This window comes from Thunnus maccoyii, chromosome 8 (genome assembly GCF_910596095.1).
Source record: "Thunnus maccoyii chromosome 8, fThuMac1.1, whole genome shotgun sequence".
NCBI lineage: Eukaryota > Metazoa > Chordata > Actinopteri > Scombriformes > Scombridae > Thunnus > Thunnus maccoyii.
This window is the reverse complement of record NC_056540.1, coordinates 21,626,671-21,642,455: the sequence shown is the minus strand read 5'-3', so window position 1 is coordinate 21,642,455 and position 15,785 is coordinate 21,626,671. Positions and strand designations below refer to the sequence as shown.

General features: G+C 38.5%; 3 protein-coding genes across 4 annotated transcripts; 1 reads left to right on the top strand and 2 right to left on the bottom strand.

Moving 5' to 3' along the window:
• Positions 1–740: 740 nt before the first annotated feature.
• upf3b (UPF3B regulator of nonsense mediated mRNA decay) lies at positions 741–6,059 on the bottom strand. Of its 2 annotated transcripts, XM_042419626.1 has the most exons (11): positions 5,384–6,059; positions 3,974–4,080; positions 3,778–3,884; positions 3,578–3,676; positions 2,968–3,078; positions 2,828–2,871; positions 2,554–2,742; positions 2,304–2,464; positions 1,907–2,219; positions 1,604–1,820; positions 741–979 (listed from the first exon to the last, which is right to left on the bottom strand). In XM_042419626.1, exons 1-10 carry the CDS (start codon positions 5,492–5,494, stop codon positions 1,635–1,637), a joined length of 1,428 nt encoding a protein of 475 aa, XP_042275560.1. In that variant the 5' UTR covers positions 5,495–6,059; the 3' UTR covers positions 741–979; positions 1,604–1,634. The 2 variants fall into 2 exon arrangements, with proteins under 2 accessions (XP_042275560.1, XP_042275559.1); XM_042419625.1 differs by having other exon boundaries at positions 741–1,820.
• A 148-nt stretch (positions 6,060–6,207) lies between these two features.
• Positions 6,208–8,622, top strand: ndufa1 (NADH:ubiquinone oxidoreductase subunit A1). Its single transcript, XM_042419627.1, has 3 exons — positions 6,208–6,408; positions 6,534–6,623; positions 8,543–8,622. Exons 1-3 carry the CDS (start codon positions 6,307–6,309, stop codon positions 8,561–8,563), a joined length of 213 nt encoding a protein of 70 aa, XP_042275561.1. The 5' UTR covers positions 6,208–6,306; the 3' UTR covers positions 8,564–8,622.
• A 1,183-nt stretch (positions 8,623–9,805) lies between these two features.
• LOC121901857 (NFKB activating protein) lies at positions 9,806–13,753 on the bottom strand. Its single transcript, XM_042418888.1, has 8 exons — positions 13,193–13,753; positions 12,404–12,484; positions 12,247–12,308; positions 12,060–12,155; positions 11,937–11,979; positions 11,650–11,853; positions 10,512–10,661; positions 9,806–10,276 (listed from the first exon to the last, which is right to left on the bottom strand). Exons 1-8 carry the CDS (start codon positions 13,591–13,593, stop codon positions 10,102–10,104), a joined length of 1,212 nt encoding a protein of 403 aa, XP_042274822.1. The 5' UTR covers positions 13,594–13,753; the 3' UTR covers positions 9,806–10,101.
• Positions 13,754–15,785: the final 2,032 nt, after the last annotated feature.

The window sequence follows — 15,785 nt, the reverse complement described above, 5'->3', positions numbered from 1 at the left end:
CAGGTAATTTCTCACACATTTTACAGAGAGGGTGGTGCATTTTGTACACATAAACTTTTAATTTATTTACATTTGTTTTCTTTTTACTTTGTTATATTTTTGTTTTAGATTGCTGCTGCTTGGATTATTTCTTGTATGTTTTATGCCTGTATGTTGGTGTTGAAATGTTCTTGGATCGATAAATACAACTATTTATTAAATTAAATAAAAAATAAACTGTCTCAGGGCCCCAAAGCCCCCAGGTTCACTACATGTCAGTTGGTTTTGGAAATTGTTATTTTTTGCATATTTTTAGGGAATTTGCACCTCTAAAGGACAAGATCAACTGAGGCAGGTCCTCTGTTATAGGCTAATTTTGTAGTTATATGCTGTGTTAAAAAAGAAAAAGTTTTCATATTATGCATAGTCCTTATAACTAAACTAACAGAATTAAAGAATTTTTCCAGCATAGGAGTACTGGTTACACTGGACTACAGGGAAACTTTGAGGTGGAAAGCTACAAGCACATTGGGGATGGGGGGGTCACTAGGGACCAAGAAGCAAATCCCAACAGAAAAATAAAGCCATTCTTGGACACAGCTGTTCATGACTCATATCCACTGTAACTAATAGATGAAAGAGAGAAAAGACAAAACTGGAAATGGTGCAAAAAAAGAAACCCTGACTTGAAACCTCATCTTTACTGAGTTTTCTTGTATTTTAGGATTAAAATAGTTCATCAATGAGGGAAGACAGACAGGTTCACTTTAACAAAGACCTCTTTTATTTCCAGTCAACTGTCAGCATCATCAGAAGTGATATGTCTTCATGCTAGATTCAGTTTAGTGCATCACAGATTCATGTTTAAGGGGAGTCTCAGATTAGAAAAAGGGGGGGGGGATAGGAAGGCCACAAGTCGATCACTCCAACTGAAGTCTGCATGCAGGCACGGCTGTCACATGGCAGTCTAGTCAGAAATGGCTTATTTCTTCTTAAGTCACTGAATGGATGAAGGAAAAGAACACATGATCCCAAAACAGGTAAGCACAGACTCTGTCATTCAGTACGCATAACAGTTGTGCCTATAAGACGACAACTATTTGTGAGTTATAGACCATGAAAAGTTTTAATACACATATATTTGGATTGTCTAGCTCCCCAGGCAGAGTAAGATGTCATTTCCATGTGTACACGTCAAACTGAAAACAGCAAAACAAAAATCTAGTTCTAGACAGTGTAGAAACTATGCTGATGAGCTTGGCAATGTGGATGTGTTGAGTGAGTAGAAAGCTAAATGCAGACGACAACTGTAAAAGCGAATGTTTGCAGCGCGTACGACACTTAACATCTGAGAAAAAAAATACTGAAATAAGGTCACTTATTGAGTTTTCATGGTCCAAGAAAGCTTTGGCTTCACCTAATGTGCCCTACAGCCAAACTCTTTCCAAAGGTTACTGTTACCTTTCCTAACAAATGAAACTAAAGAGGGTCACATTCAGGCACTAAGAGGCTCCTCAATCACATCTCTGCCTCTGAGACCGGGGAAAACGCAGTCCTGCTTGAGCTGCACGTGGCCCTGAGGCGACATAGCGCCGCTCTGAGCCTCGCAGGCCCGTCTCCTCACCACACTTAATATGCCACAAGTAGAAATCTGCTCAATCATCTCCTTTGTCAGACACTTTCTTGGTCTCAGTATCTGGCTTTCTGTCGACAGAGCTGGATTCAGCGCCTCCTCCTCCTCCTCCTCCTCCTCCTCCTCCTCCCCCTCCTCCCCCTCCTCCTGCAGCTGCTCGATTGCGGCTTCTGGCCCCTGGCTGGTACAGTTGAATAGCCGGCCGGTCCTGATGCAAAAGCAAACAAACAACAATGTTTTAAAAAGAGCAAATGCAGGAAATTACTTGATAACTTGAAAGGCCAGAGTCGTTACCTTATTTCGTAGCCGCTCTCTTTTAGCGCTCTCCTCCTTCTTGTTGTCCTTGGCGGGCCTCTCTGGCTTCTCAGTGTGAGCGGAGTCTGCCGCGTTTTCACCCCTTTTCTTTTCCGAGGCACGCTCTTTTTCTTTTTTTCCCTCATCCTCCCCCCGCTTCATGCTGGCGTTCTCTCCGTCCTGCCGCTCTCTCCTTCTCCGCCGATCCTCGTCCTGCCGCCTCATACGCTCCTTCTCTTTCTGCCGCCGCTCACGCTCCCTGTCTCTCTCCGCATCGCGGTCTCTGAACTCCTTGCGCCCGTCTTCGTCTGCTCTGTGTGTTAAAGCACAAATCCTGTTTAAGCATCCTGTTCAAAGAGAGCAACGTCTTTTAGAAGAACTGACTGTAAAGACTCACTTCCTTCCCCGATCCTCCTTATTTTCAATGTTCTGGCGTCTCTTATGATCAGCACTTCCCATGGATCTGTCCTCTTTATTTGGTCTCTCTGGTTTCTTGGCTTTTTCCTTGGGTTTCTCAGAATCGGCATCATCCCCCCCTCGGTCTGGCTTCTTCAGGAGCTGCACAGTGAAAAATAAAGACAAAGTTAGATTAAGATTTGGGGAATTACACTCTCTTTCAAACAGATTCTTCCCACTGCAGCACATACTTTGATTTTTGGTTCTTCTTTAACATGGTCCTTGTCTTTCTCCAGCGGTTTCTCAAGTCTCTTCATCTTCTCGGCCTCTTTGCGCTTCCTTCTCTCCTCCTCCCTCCACTTTCGACGCTCCTCATCACGCAGGCGCTTGCGTTCAAGTTCTCTCCTCCTTCTCTCCTCTTTCTTTTCCTCCCTGAGTCTCTGAACAACATTAAAACAGGACATGAGTCAAGCTTCCATCATGCATTTCAACACAACTAGTGCCACACTGTTGTGCCATATTTACCTGTTTATTCTTCAGGAAGTCCAGCAGAGGAGTTGTTTTTTTAGCTTGAGGGCAGAAAAAGTATGTTTAGGTTTACTGGAATATTCATTTATCCCTCCAGCAAAACACCTCTTTTAGGTGAACTATGACTATGTACATACCTACAAGTTCCTTTGTTTTTGCCTCAATCTCTTCCAACAGGGTCTCAGGTGTGGATGTAAATTTTTCCTCATCTCCGTTATAATATTCCAGAAATTTCTTGTAATCAGGATCTGAAAGAAAATAAACAACAAATATAGACATGTTGCTGCTTCTGGCAAGACTGATTCTCTGCATTTTTAAATAATGCCACGTAAAACTGTACCCACAACTATACTTAACTAAAGCAGGGCATTTTCTTTTTGAGGAAGAGTTGAGGTTTGATACAAAATTATCAAAGACGACCATTAGCATTAAGGGATAGGTCCATCTTAGACAACAATGTTCATATGCTCATATATGTATCTTGGGTATTTTGCACTAAAATGACTGAAACAGAGTGGGAAGATACCCCCTTGATTTGACTAACAAAGACTGAAGCCTGTTATTGGAGAATAATGTATTTTGCATAAAGGGGAGTACTGCATTAAGATAAGACTAGAAAAAATGTGAACAAATCCTCCAGACAATCCTTTAGAAAACTGATGACAAATACAACCAAAAATATTCAGTACATAAATGTGACTGTTAGTAAATAATATATACCCTGTTTGATAACAATAAATCCTTTACCTTCAGTAATTGTTCCACATTTTGCGTCCTTTTTCTTACTTCTTTTTTTGGCAGTTTTTTGAAAAGGTGCAAACTCCACAATGGCAGGATACTCCTGTCCTGTTTGGAAGCAATGTGCAGACAAGCATGAAGCCTCAATTATTTTATGAGAAAACCCTCAAGTTTGTCTATTTAACTATAATTTCATGCTCTTCTCATACCTCTGTTGTCAATGAACACATATCCATCAAATCGATCCCTGAAGAGAACTATATCCTCTTGATTTTTGAAATTAATGTAAGCCCTTGCGAAGAGATGAGGGTAAAGGCTGAAAGGACAGAATAATCATGTCAGGTTAATAAATATTAGAGTCACTATTGATGTTTTTAAAATAATGAAATGTAAGGCTAAATTCACCTGGTGTCATTGGAGAAAAACTCCAGGTAGTCCACCTCTGGAAGCGGTTGCAGCTGCTCCTCCAGCTCCTCCTTGGTCAGACTTGGTGGTAATCGTCTGATCACAATCTAGGAAAAAGTCATTGACAGATTAATAGAGTGTTATAAGGACAGCTGGGTTAATCAATCTGAGGAAAACTTTTGTTAGGGGAATGTATATTACTCCAATGGGGTGAGTCTGAGCCCCCTTCAGTTAATATGTTGTACAATTAAATATTTAAGTCCCCTTCCACTCAAAAATATGTTTTTCTTCTTGTTGTTCCTACAGTTGAATGTTTGAGCTTCACTGTGCAGACTGATGTATGTGCAGAGTTTGACACTAGAAGGCTGTTTTCACATTTGTCTGATGAAAGTGGAAAGTTTCATCAGACTCATCAAGCTCACTGAAAATCTGATTTTAAGGGTTTGTGACATCACAACTAGTTTGGTAGCCAATTCTGGTTCAATATTCAACTTAAACAAGTGTGATGTGGAAACTTGAAGCCTCCAGTGGACAAACACTGAGAATGGACTTTACAGTGATGTAGGAGACATGTTGTGTCCAACAGTTAAACTTCTGAAATGAAAAATATTTGCATATTCATAGATTCTGAATTTTTTTTTTTATTGTGGGAGAAGGATGTAATTTTAAGGATTTTAACATGATAATTGAAGTTTTTTTTAATAGAAAAACCATATCAGACACATTATTATTCGAAGTAGAGTATTTTATATACATCTTAAAACTAATCTGGAGGGGATCTTTAAGGATTCTTCCTCTAGAGAGGTTGTCAGCAGTCCTGAGTGGCTGTGATAGCACATTTAGTCAAATATGGAGTTTTTTGGGGTTTTTTTAAAATCATGTACCACTGGCAATTGGAAATGCCTTGCTTGCTGGATTGAGTAACTACCATCAAAGTGTCTTTTATATGTATCTGATTCTTAATTATATAAGAAAGAAGGTCACTTGATTAAATGAAACTGAAAGGATTTGCTGTAAAGATAATTGACTTTTTCTTTATTTATTTTTTAAAATTATTTCCCTTCTTAGTAGTTTGCTGTTGTATCCTTTTGGGGTTACAACCACATTACATTTTTTTAAACTTTGGATTGCATTTTTTGTTTCCTTTTATATGTTTGGTGTTAGTGGGTTCACTACGGAAATAAAATATAACTATAAACAATCTGAGGAAAAGAAGGCAACAATTGGCTGCTGTTAGCTTTAACTTTAAGTTAGACATTAACTTATTACACAATAAGTATATTAGACTTTACATTTAAGATCTGAATATCTAAAAACACGCTGTTGAAAGAGGCAAACTTTAAAAGTTACTGTTTACAACTAACGGCTGATAGCAACCTTCGCTAACGCTAGCCTATTAGCAAGTTTTACCTTTGTCATGGCCTCCTTCTTTTCCTTCGACTTTTCCGTTTTTTCTCCATCTTCGCACCTTATTTCCACCCTTCTCTCCTTGGGCCGAGTGTTTTCCTTGTCTTCCTTCATAATTGAAAAGCTATTTCGTCCCACGGCTGAATTTCATCTCATCTCTCAGACTTGTTTACTTTTTGTAGCAACTTAGCCGGCTAGTGGCTAACTTCCTCTCGACGGTTGGAGCCGCAGTTCTATGACAACGCCGGAGGGAGGCGCTGTTGGAGAAAACAAACGTCTACCACGAATTTGAATTTATAATTACAATTTATATCTTTTAAAATGTATATTCCCTGTATCTTGACTGAAATGGCATTTCGTCGTAGAGTTCTACATTTAAAAAAAAATTACCTCCCAAAATCAGCAAAATATAGTTTCCGTTTTTCGGCCGCCCTTCAAAGTAAAAGCCTGACCGACCCTCAGTTTCTGAGCGGTTTGTTTTTGTCTGAAACACTTTGACACCATAACAATAACTTAACTATTATGTGACATGTTTAAGTGATCCCGGGTTTTCCTGTAAACATCCAATATTCCATTTAGATCCGGCATTATCTGTTTATTTAACTAAAGAAGTAATCCTTCAGTTCACTAGTCATTTAAACAACTATTACAATCGGAAACATTTGACAGCATGTAAAATTAAATTATCTGTGTGGTTGTTTGTAAATTATTCTTATTATAGATTGTTTAGTTTTAAAGAGGTGATGCTTTTCTTGTGGAAAACCCCAACAGGAAGTGTGTTTGTTCTTCCGCTAGCAGAACATAGGTCACCAGGACGGTCGACATTTTGTTAGCTCCTTAGCAAAATAAACAGTCGGGGGAAGTGTTAGGGCGGCTTGGTTGTGATCAGAGTTGCTCTTCGTCGCCTGACAGTTAAACTCTGAACCATGTGGTATGAAATCCTGCCCGGCTTCGCCATCATGACCGTGTGTCTGATCATTCCCGGCGTCGCCACCGCGCAGATCCACAAGTTCACCAACAACGGAAAGGTGAGGAGGAAGCTGCAGCCTGCTTATGTGGTTGTGAACAAGCTAACAAGTAGAAAGAAAAGCTGTGAATGTGCTGCTTTTATTAAACTACCTGCTCGAGTAACGACCTCCTATTTCCCTCGCAGGAGAAGAGGATCGCCCGGGTCCCGTGGCACTGGTACCTGATGCAGAGAGACAAGCGGATCTCAGGAACAGGACGGCACTTTGACTCCAAGGTGAGACTCCATGCGTCAATATCAACATCATCATCTGCACCAAAACATGTTTCTATTGCACCTGTTTCTCAAAAGAAAGCAACTCATAGTCTGTGGGGTTTGGATTCACATCACCGAGAACCTTTTTAGGAAAACCTGTGCAATCAACCTGTGTGATATTATAGTTCTGTTTGTATCTCTGGTTTCTATTCTATTATTTATTATTATAGTTTATTATCTTATGCTCACAAGACAGTATGTTGTGTCCACAAGATATTAACTTGTGCAAACCAGATCCACATCTTGTACACAAGATATAAAATATTATCTTTTGGGACTTTGGGGCTTTGTAGATGTTTACTGAGTGGGATATTTTTACTGTTGAAAAATAAACTTGTTTGTGCTCTTTGGGGGGACAAAACATGTAAATTATCTGAATCTTATCTCATTTGAATTATCTGAATCTTCTGGGAAACGGGAGATTAAAAAAAATTAATTCTAGGTCCGTTTAGCTGAGCTCTCAACTGCATCTCGTGTTCTTCCTCAACTAGTTTGCTCAGTTGTCATCAAGTGATGTCAATATGGAGCTTCATCATAGCTCCATGCGCTGAAGAAGACCGTGAGGTGTCATAGAAAGCTCCAGGAAAAAAAAAGTTCATACCTCATACATATCTTTGATGTTTCTTGTTACTTATCGGCCGACATGTAAACCAGTACTGTTAAGTCTGTGAGGATTTATGAGTTGGGCTTTACTTCAATGAAAGTCAACCAGCAAAGTCTTCAGTCTCACTTGAGAGAGATAATAAATCATAGAAAACTTGTGTTACTTCATTTTGTCAACATTATTACTCTGTGGTTGTTCAGTTCAAGGTAAAAACTATTTGAAAAAGACTTGACTGGAAGGAGTTCATGTGCAGGTGATATTCAACATGAAACAGCAGAGTCACTTAAATTCAGGGTCTAACAGCATCTTAAAGTGACACACTGTCTGACTGGATGATATTTCTGGCTATATATTTTCCTAATATATTGAAAGATAAATAGTATATAATGACTGATATGATGGCAACATTTTCTCATGTTAGAGTGTAGCAGGGTAGTTTAGATGATGTAAAAGGCTGCTCTGTTTGAAAGTGTGCAACAACATTAAAGGGAAGTACAATGTAAAATGCTATTTGATTTATTAATGTCCTGTTGGGCTAAATGTAAGTAACATTTTAGCTGATATAATGTTAACTCATCACTCTACGTTATGTCAAATAATGCACACTCAAACCAGGGCATAAAATTAGCACCAGCCACCAGCAAAATGCTGGTAAAATATGCAAGCGGCTGGTAGGTTTGCTTCACTCACCAGCCATTTGATCAGTAGACTAAAGTTAATTTTCCACCCTGCTTGAATCAGAAAAGGAGAATGATTTCTAACGTTGAAACAGTTTCACTACTATCCTCTCTACATGGATTTTTCCCGATCTATTCAAAAGCAAAAGAAGCATCCCAGCCAACTTTTCTAATTAAAAGATGCTCTTAACTTTGTTGTGATTGAAGGTGACCTTTCTGATTTAATAATGTGAAGTTACCTGAAATCCATGCTAAAGGTGTAACTTGCCCAACAGGCGCAGAATAAAGATTAACTACAGTGTATTTATGTCCACGCTGTCATGAAAACACCTGTACAGGTGGACCTGTGGTGTTTAGGTCCTTTTAAAGCAGACGGCAGGGTCACTGTGATGGATTATTTATCATCTCTATTCAGTTTCAAGTCTGTGCAAGATGAGTTTCATTAAATAATCCCGTGAATATAAACAACAGTTGTCTGGAAGAAACAAAAAAAAAACATTAAAAAAAATCCATCAAACTTAAACTTGGTAAAACGTAGTTAGTTAATAAATTATTTGTGAACTGTAAATGGAGTTTTAATCTCTCTTTTTCTTCAACAGGGACTTGAGAACATCCACTGATGACGAGGACAGAAGAGAAGAAGAAAGTTCTTTGTTGTACATTAAAAGATGATATTTAACAGTCGGCTATTTGTTTTTTCAGTCTTTTAAGGCAGTTGTGTCCCTGTTATCAATTAAATTGTTCCATACTGGAAAACGTTTGGGGTTGATTGACTCATATGTTGAATTCCACCAGCGACAGACAAGAGGGTATGATTAAAATAAAATAAATGCTTTACAGCTGTTAACATGGACTTTATAGATGTGATAATACAACGTAGTAATACATCAATACATATTTTTGTGAAAACAACACATCAGAGATTCCGTCAGATTATTTTTATTAATGTTATATCTTCAGTATAATCTCTTCTTGCATCACACAGTTGAGCCATTATATCCACAATACACCTTACACCTAAACTTGCTCCCAGTTGAAATACAGTCATAACCAACATATCACATCATCAATGGAGGTACTGGAACAAGAAACATCCATCAACTCAAGTACATTGAGGTGGACACAGAGTTTTGTTATTTAACTATTAAAACACCCTTTTGTGCCTGAAGTAACAAACCGAATGGTCTCAGCTCTTAAACTATTTTGATTACAGTCGTGATCCTGGTTTCTTAAGGTGAAGTAAACTATAAAAAAGTTAAATTTAGCCTAAATGATACTGAACCAAACTCAGAGGAAAAAACATGGTAAAAAAAAATGCCCATTTTATTTAGTTTTCTGTTTTGTAGAAACTCCCGTTACAGAATAAGTAGCCACTGGACAAGTATATAGATTACAAAGATCTGTGAAGGTTTGTGCTTTCAAGTGATGGACAATTTGTCAAAGTTGAGTAATGATCAAATACATCACTGCAAATAAGCTAATAAACCCCCATCTGGCTGGTATTCAGGCTGCTGCTTATTAAGAGGCGAACCAGCCAGAATACTGTATTTATTTGCACTAGTAGCTAAAGTAAACATCAAAAATCACATAACTTTGTATAATTTAAAAGAAAGCTCAGTGGTAACCAAATGATTAACAAGATCAAAAAACCATTTATGCTACACAAAATTATACTTTTTTTTAAAAAACTTTCTTTAATGTTTGTTGTTTAGGTTGTGAATTACTGGATTTTAAAAAAATCTCTAACGGGTGAATTTGTCACACCTCATGACAACGGGTCAAAAGTGGACACTTTAAGGAAGCCACAAATGCCGAGTGTCCATGAATGTAGCTGATTTTACAGAAAAGTCAAAACGACAAAATGACTTGATCAAAGTTTATTTATTCTGTTTAGGATTACATGTGAAAATTTACAAGAGGTTAAACCATGAAATTAAAGACTAGTTCCATTAAGTAAGAATGAAGCAAAACAAAACTTTTAAGGTGCCAGAAGATGCTGACTCCCGTCTTTACACATTTCTTTACATTTAGAATATAAAAACCCTCCCTGCGCGCTGCACATCCCTCTAAAACTCAACGTAATAAAACACCTCAGGTCACAAAACAAAGACTAAAAGGTGTCTAACAGGATAATAAGTGAAAACTGTGGATGTGACGTTCACTTCTCCTCCTTGCCTTTGGTTTTTCTGTACACCATTTCCCTGAAGCTGGACAGGATCTTGCTCTCTCTCTTCCTTCTCTCCTCCTGGTTGAAGGAGGCCAGCGCTCTCTTCTCATCCGCGCTGTAAATCTGGTTTTCCTTTCTCAGACGCACGGCCTCCATACGACGATGTCTGCAGGGTCACGTTAAAGTCATCAGTGTCACAGAAAGAACAGATTGATGCTAATTTGTACTTAACATGAAATAAATGTTCTGCTGTTATGCTTTAGCAAACATTCTTGGAGGCAAAATATATGTATAATGTGAGATAAAAGTGATTCATGAACATCACCAAATATTGAACTGCTGCTGTATAAATTGTATCCTGGCTGAGGTGAGTTTTTAGTTGTATTTTGAACATCACAAACCTGCTTCCGCTCATCACGTAGCCGGACTTCTCGAAGTTTGCGATCTCCTCGCTGGTGAGACCGATCTCTCCTCTTCTCGGGATACGTTTGCCTGCTTTCACGTACTCCGCCATGGCAGCACCTTCACCTGGCAACAGAGCATGACCAAAGCTGGAGGAGGAAAAAAACAACAACACATTAATAAACAAGTCAAATCTAAAACAATAGAGGTTAAAATGACTTTTAAACAAGAAACAGAACAACTGTGGGGCTGCAGAGTGTGAACAAAATACATGAAGACTTGTGATTATATGTGACGTAGATTATTTATACTTTCTTCACAGAATATTGATCTGCACATATCACTAACAGCAATGATCAGGAGCCAACTTCTAGGACTGCAACTATTTGCATTATTGATTACTCTGCAGATTATTTCCTTCAGTAACTGTTTGGTCTATAAAAAATGAAAAAAATGTGAATCACAAGTTATAAGTTAGATATTCAGTTTACTATCATAGAGGACAAAGAAACGCAGTAAATATTCTCATTTGAGAGAAACAGTGGATTTTTTTTTTTTGCATTTTTGCTTAAAAAACAAAATTATTCTCACTCTACCAATTTAATGATCATCTAAAATTGTGTTTGTATGTCAACGTTGCCAACTATTAAATTAATCCCCAACTATTTTGATCATCAGTTAATCATTTTGAGTCTTTTTAAAAGAAAAAAATCTGAATTCTCTGATTTCAGATTCTCAAATGAGAATATTTTCTGGTTTCTTAGTTTTCTGTGATAGTAAACTCAATATCTTTGGGTTGTGGACGGAGACATGAAGACATCACATTGGGCTCTGAGAAAATAACCGACAGGTTGATCATTAATGAAAATCGTTAGTTGCAGCTCTACAAAACCAACTGAATTTTGTGATTCAGGGTTTCAGTTGATGATTAGAGAAACAGGAAGGATCCTGTGTGTTGATTACAACACTCTGCTGAAACACAAAATGATCACTTCCTGTCTTCTCTGCATCACCAGAAAACGTAACTCGTCATTTGAAATGTTGATATTTAAGATATTTTCATTTCAAAAGTGAAATAAATTGTGCAGCTCCAGACAAATTCACCCTTAATGTGTCTACAATGACAAATGAACTCACTCCAAAGGCCGGTCGTCCTGGGACATATGGGTGAGCGGAGCTTCAGGTCCCACCAGGTGTTCATCTATGCAGGTTTTCTCCACCCACATCACCGAGTTGGGATCCTCTTCCTCCTCCTCCTCCTCCTCCTCAGACTCTTCACTGCTGGACTCGCTGGACTCCTTGCGGCTCTTCTTCGCCTTCTTCTTCTTGGACTTCTTGGACCTGAAGAGGAAACATCTGGTTAATCATCACGTCCCGTTCTGTGTGAAGGAGATGAAGACGTGTATGGCATGTATGAACTTTACTTTTTGCTCTTCTTTTTCTTTTTCTTCTTCTTCACTTCTTCCTCTGAAAGACACAAACATAATATTTAAGTTTATAAAATGGATGAAAAAAACTTTATTGAGCTTTTTTTAAATTAATGTTACCATCTGAATCTGATTCCAGCTCGCTGTCTTCCGAATGCTTTTTGTTCTTTCTTTTCTTGGATTTCTTTTTCTTCTTTTTCTTCTTCTTCTTTTCTTCTATAAATGACAAACAGGATTTGATGTAAATTCAAACAATACACAGTATCACAGTAAACGTATCCATGTATAAACACTGTGTGTGTTTTACCTTCTGAGTTGGATTCTGAGCTGCTGTTTTTCTCGTTTTCAACAGGTGTGAATTCATCAGAGCTGATGGAGACAAAGAGGTGAAACGTCAACTTCTGGAAATTCAGTTCTGGAGCAAAAATTTTGGAAAACATGTGGAGGAGGGTTTCTTGACTTACTCTGGTTCCTTTACTCGCGGTGAATATCCCCACACTTCAGGACAGCCCAACTCACCGATCCGCTCTCGCTCTTGCAGACGCCTGTAACACACAGACGAATATGAAGTCACACAAAAGTACTGCGACTATATCACAGATTCAAATAAATGGTGTTTAAAAATAGACTTCCGCGTTTTTTTTTTAACCTGAGTGTTTAAAACAGAATTCAGATATTTTTTTACATGTTCAGCAGCTACTGTTTCTATCAAGAGACACAGTTCAAGTTGTCTTGTTCATAGTTCTGAGCGATATGGACAAAATCAAATATCACAGTATTTTTGACCAAATACCTCGATAATGATATTGTGATAATATTGTAGGGATGACTATTGGTGCTTTCACAAAATATTTACACAATGAGATTTTTGATAAATAATAATCATCAGTAATGAGGATGTAATGACTGAGTGCGTAAATAGAACAGTCAGACTGTGAACATGTGTTATTCATCTGGTACGTTTATACGCGGTTAACAGGTCACATTTACTGGGATTTACATTGTTATGTTTACATTGTTCTCTACTGTAGATGTATGAAGACTCATGTTAAGACTTGGTTTCATCTATAAAAGGGAAAACTTCAGCTTTCGTTATGGGGCCAAATATTTTTGTTGGAGGGCCAGTATTGGCCCACGGGCCGCTATTTGCCCACCACCGTTTTAACCCTTCTCTTGTGAAAATCCAACTTCATGGAAAGTCAACCCTGAACTGCTGGATTGTCCCTTTCTTGATTAATCGTGTATTTGGTTACCTGGCAATAAAAGCCTCTTGTCTCTGCCGCTGAGCGTCGTCTCTCTGCTGCTCGTAGTAATATTCATCCCGGTGTTTCCCGGCTGTGTCGCGCTGCTCGGACCAGCTGTTGTTGCTGCTGTTGTTGTTGTGACGCTCTCTGGACCGGGATCGGGACCGGGAGCGGCTCCGGTGTGGGCTTCCGATTCGGATCCGTCTGATGTTCCTCGCCTCTCGGAACCGACGCTCCCTTTCTTCGCGCTCCCGTTCCCGGTTGCGCGGCTTGGGGAGCTTTGGCCCGAAGCTGTCCGGAGAAAGGCTCCGGTCTCGGCTGTCGCTGCGGCTCCGGGTCCGAGGTCTCCGGGCCCGGGGACTGCGAGCAGGACCGCCGCCGTCTGAGCTGGACCGGTCCGACAGAGGCATAACGTTACCGACAACAATACACAAATAAACTACAAATAAAGATTTAAAGTCTGAATTTAAAGGGAATCAAGGATGTTTACAAACTATCGCAACATGTTTCTACGCGAGAAAAACGTCTAATAACAGGAAGTACTGACGCGTCTGTCCACTAAATGAATCCGGTCCCCCTGAACTGGTAATACACATGGTTCCGCTTGTATATGTAATAGTAATGTTTAGCTTTTCAATAAATAAATAATGAGGATAACATAGATAATTATAATGGGTTTTTTATTTTAAGTTTTTTATTCACAAATATCGTTTGTCAAAAAATGCCAATATTTTCTCTGTTCTTTCATGATTTCACATATTTTTTAAACTCTCAAATCTCTTCAAATCAGCAAGAGTATATTTGCAATCAATTATTATAATAACATTTTTGAAAACATATAGAATTGCCCTTATTTTATTTTAATGTACCTATTTACTATATTTATTATTTTTTATTTTACTGTCATTGTCTTCATCCATCTATTTTGTATTTCCTGTTATAAGACAATGGTGAACATTTGGACTGTGATGAAATGGAATGTGTTATGATGAATAAAAAATAATAATAATAATAATAATAATAAAAATGAAAATAAATAAATAGATAATAGAAAGATTTGGAGAAATATTTCGCTACGAAATAAAGACATTGTTGCTTGCTTTGATTGCAGTCTCTTCCTTCCGAAAAATATGATTCATATAGTTATATTATTAGGCAAATTTTACATACATAAATTACAAATTTCCTAATGTTTGTTTTTTTTTTGGTTTGAATGATCTTCTTACAAAGATATACTGTAGTCACCGAAATCTATTTTTTTTAAATCATTACTTCATTTATTTTTAGATCAAAAATTTTCTTGTGAACTTTTTTTCTTTCACACAAGGGGAACAGGACAGAGACCATCCCAGTTGTCAGGATGTGTTCCCCCTGATATAATGAAGGTGCTTTTAAGACAAAGATGAAACCTTGTGTGGAGATTTTCCATCTACAGTTTCTTCCCTGACCTTCTTTTCTCAGTAAAGTGGGCTGAAAAATGAAGCCAATGTGGGAACACTAAAAACTGCAGTTCCTCGAATGGTCACTTGAGGCCGGCTCCAAAAACGTCAAGTAGGTCTATCTGCAGACTTGCAGCATCTACAAGACACACCTACTTTACTACACAACATGCCCACTTGATTAGGTTTAGGCATGAGCAAGGGGATGGTTAGGGTTAGGGTTAAGGGTGTAGCTGTCACTATTTCAGTGTGTTTTCAGTTCATGAAAGTTAATTGTTACATTTTGGTCGCCTAAAAGGTCTTGCTTAGTGTTTGGTTGTGCTAAAAGACCTTCTAAAGAGTTGGATGTTCAGTTTTTTTGCTAGCGAAAACTAGCATTAGCATTTTCACAGTTAACCATAGACTGTAAATGCACCATGCTAGACAAGCTAGCAGCTAGAAGCTAGTGTTAGGGTCAGCTCCAACCTCTCGTCCAAACATGGTCACTTCTGGCTCAAAAAATCCAAGATGGCGACGGTCAAAATGCAAACTCGAGGCTTCAAAACGGGAGTCCACAAACCAATGAGTGACGTCACGGTGGCTACGTCCATTATTTTTTAAAATCTGTGAATATGACCAATGCGATGAGGCATTATGCCTTTTGGAAATTATCACATATAAGCTATAAAATCACAGTTATGTGAATAAGTACACATTTCCTCCAAAACACAAAACCCTCCTTAAAACAACAGTCAGGTGCCCATCCATCCATTAGATGGAGCTCAGTCAAACTTTATTTTACGTTAAGCCCAAATAAGCAACTAGACTTTAGGAACAAGCACAAAAAATGCAACCCCTGGCTACCAATATTTGTAAGCAACTACAGAAAAACAAGCTAAAAGCAGCTTATAATAAGTGGAATTGGCAACTAGATGGTACCATGGGTGTATAAAGAGGAAGATGGTACTAGCATACATGTATCTATGGTTACTAGTTGCCTTATTTATTTCCCAGCTGCATTCGCGAAGACCCGCCCTCCTCTGCCTCTGATTGGCTAGTACTCGCTGCCTTCTTTGGTTGGATTGGTTAGGTTTAGGGTAGGAGTATCAGGGTCAGCCAATCAGAGGCAGAGGAGGGCGGGTCTCCGCAGAATGCAGTTGGGGGAAAAAAAACGTGTACCACTT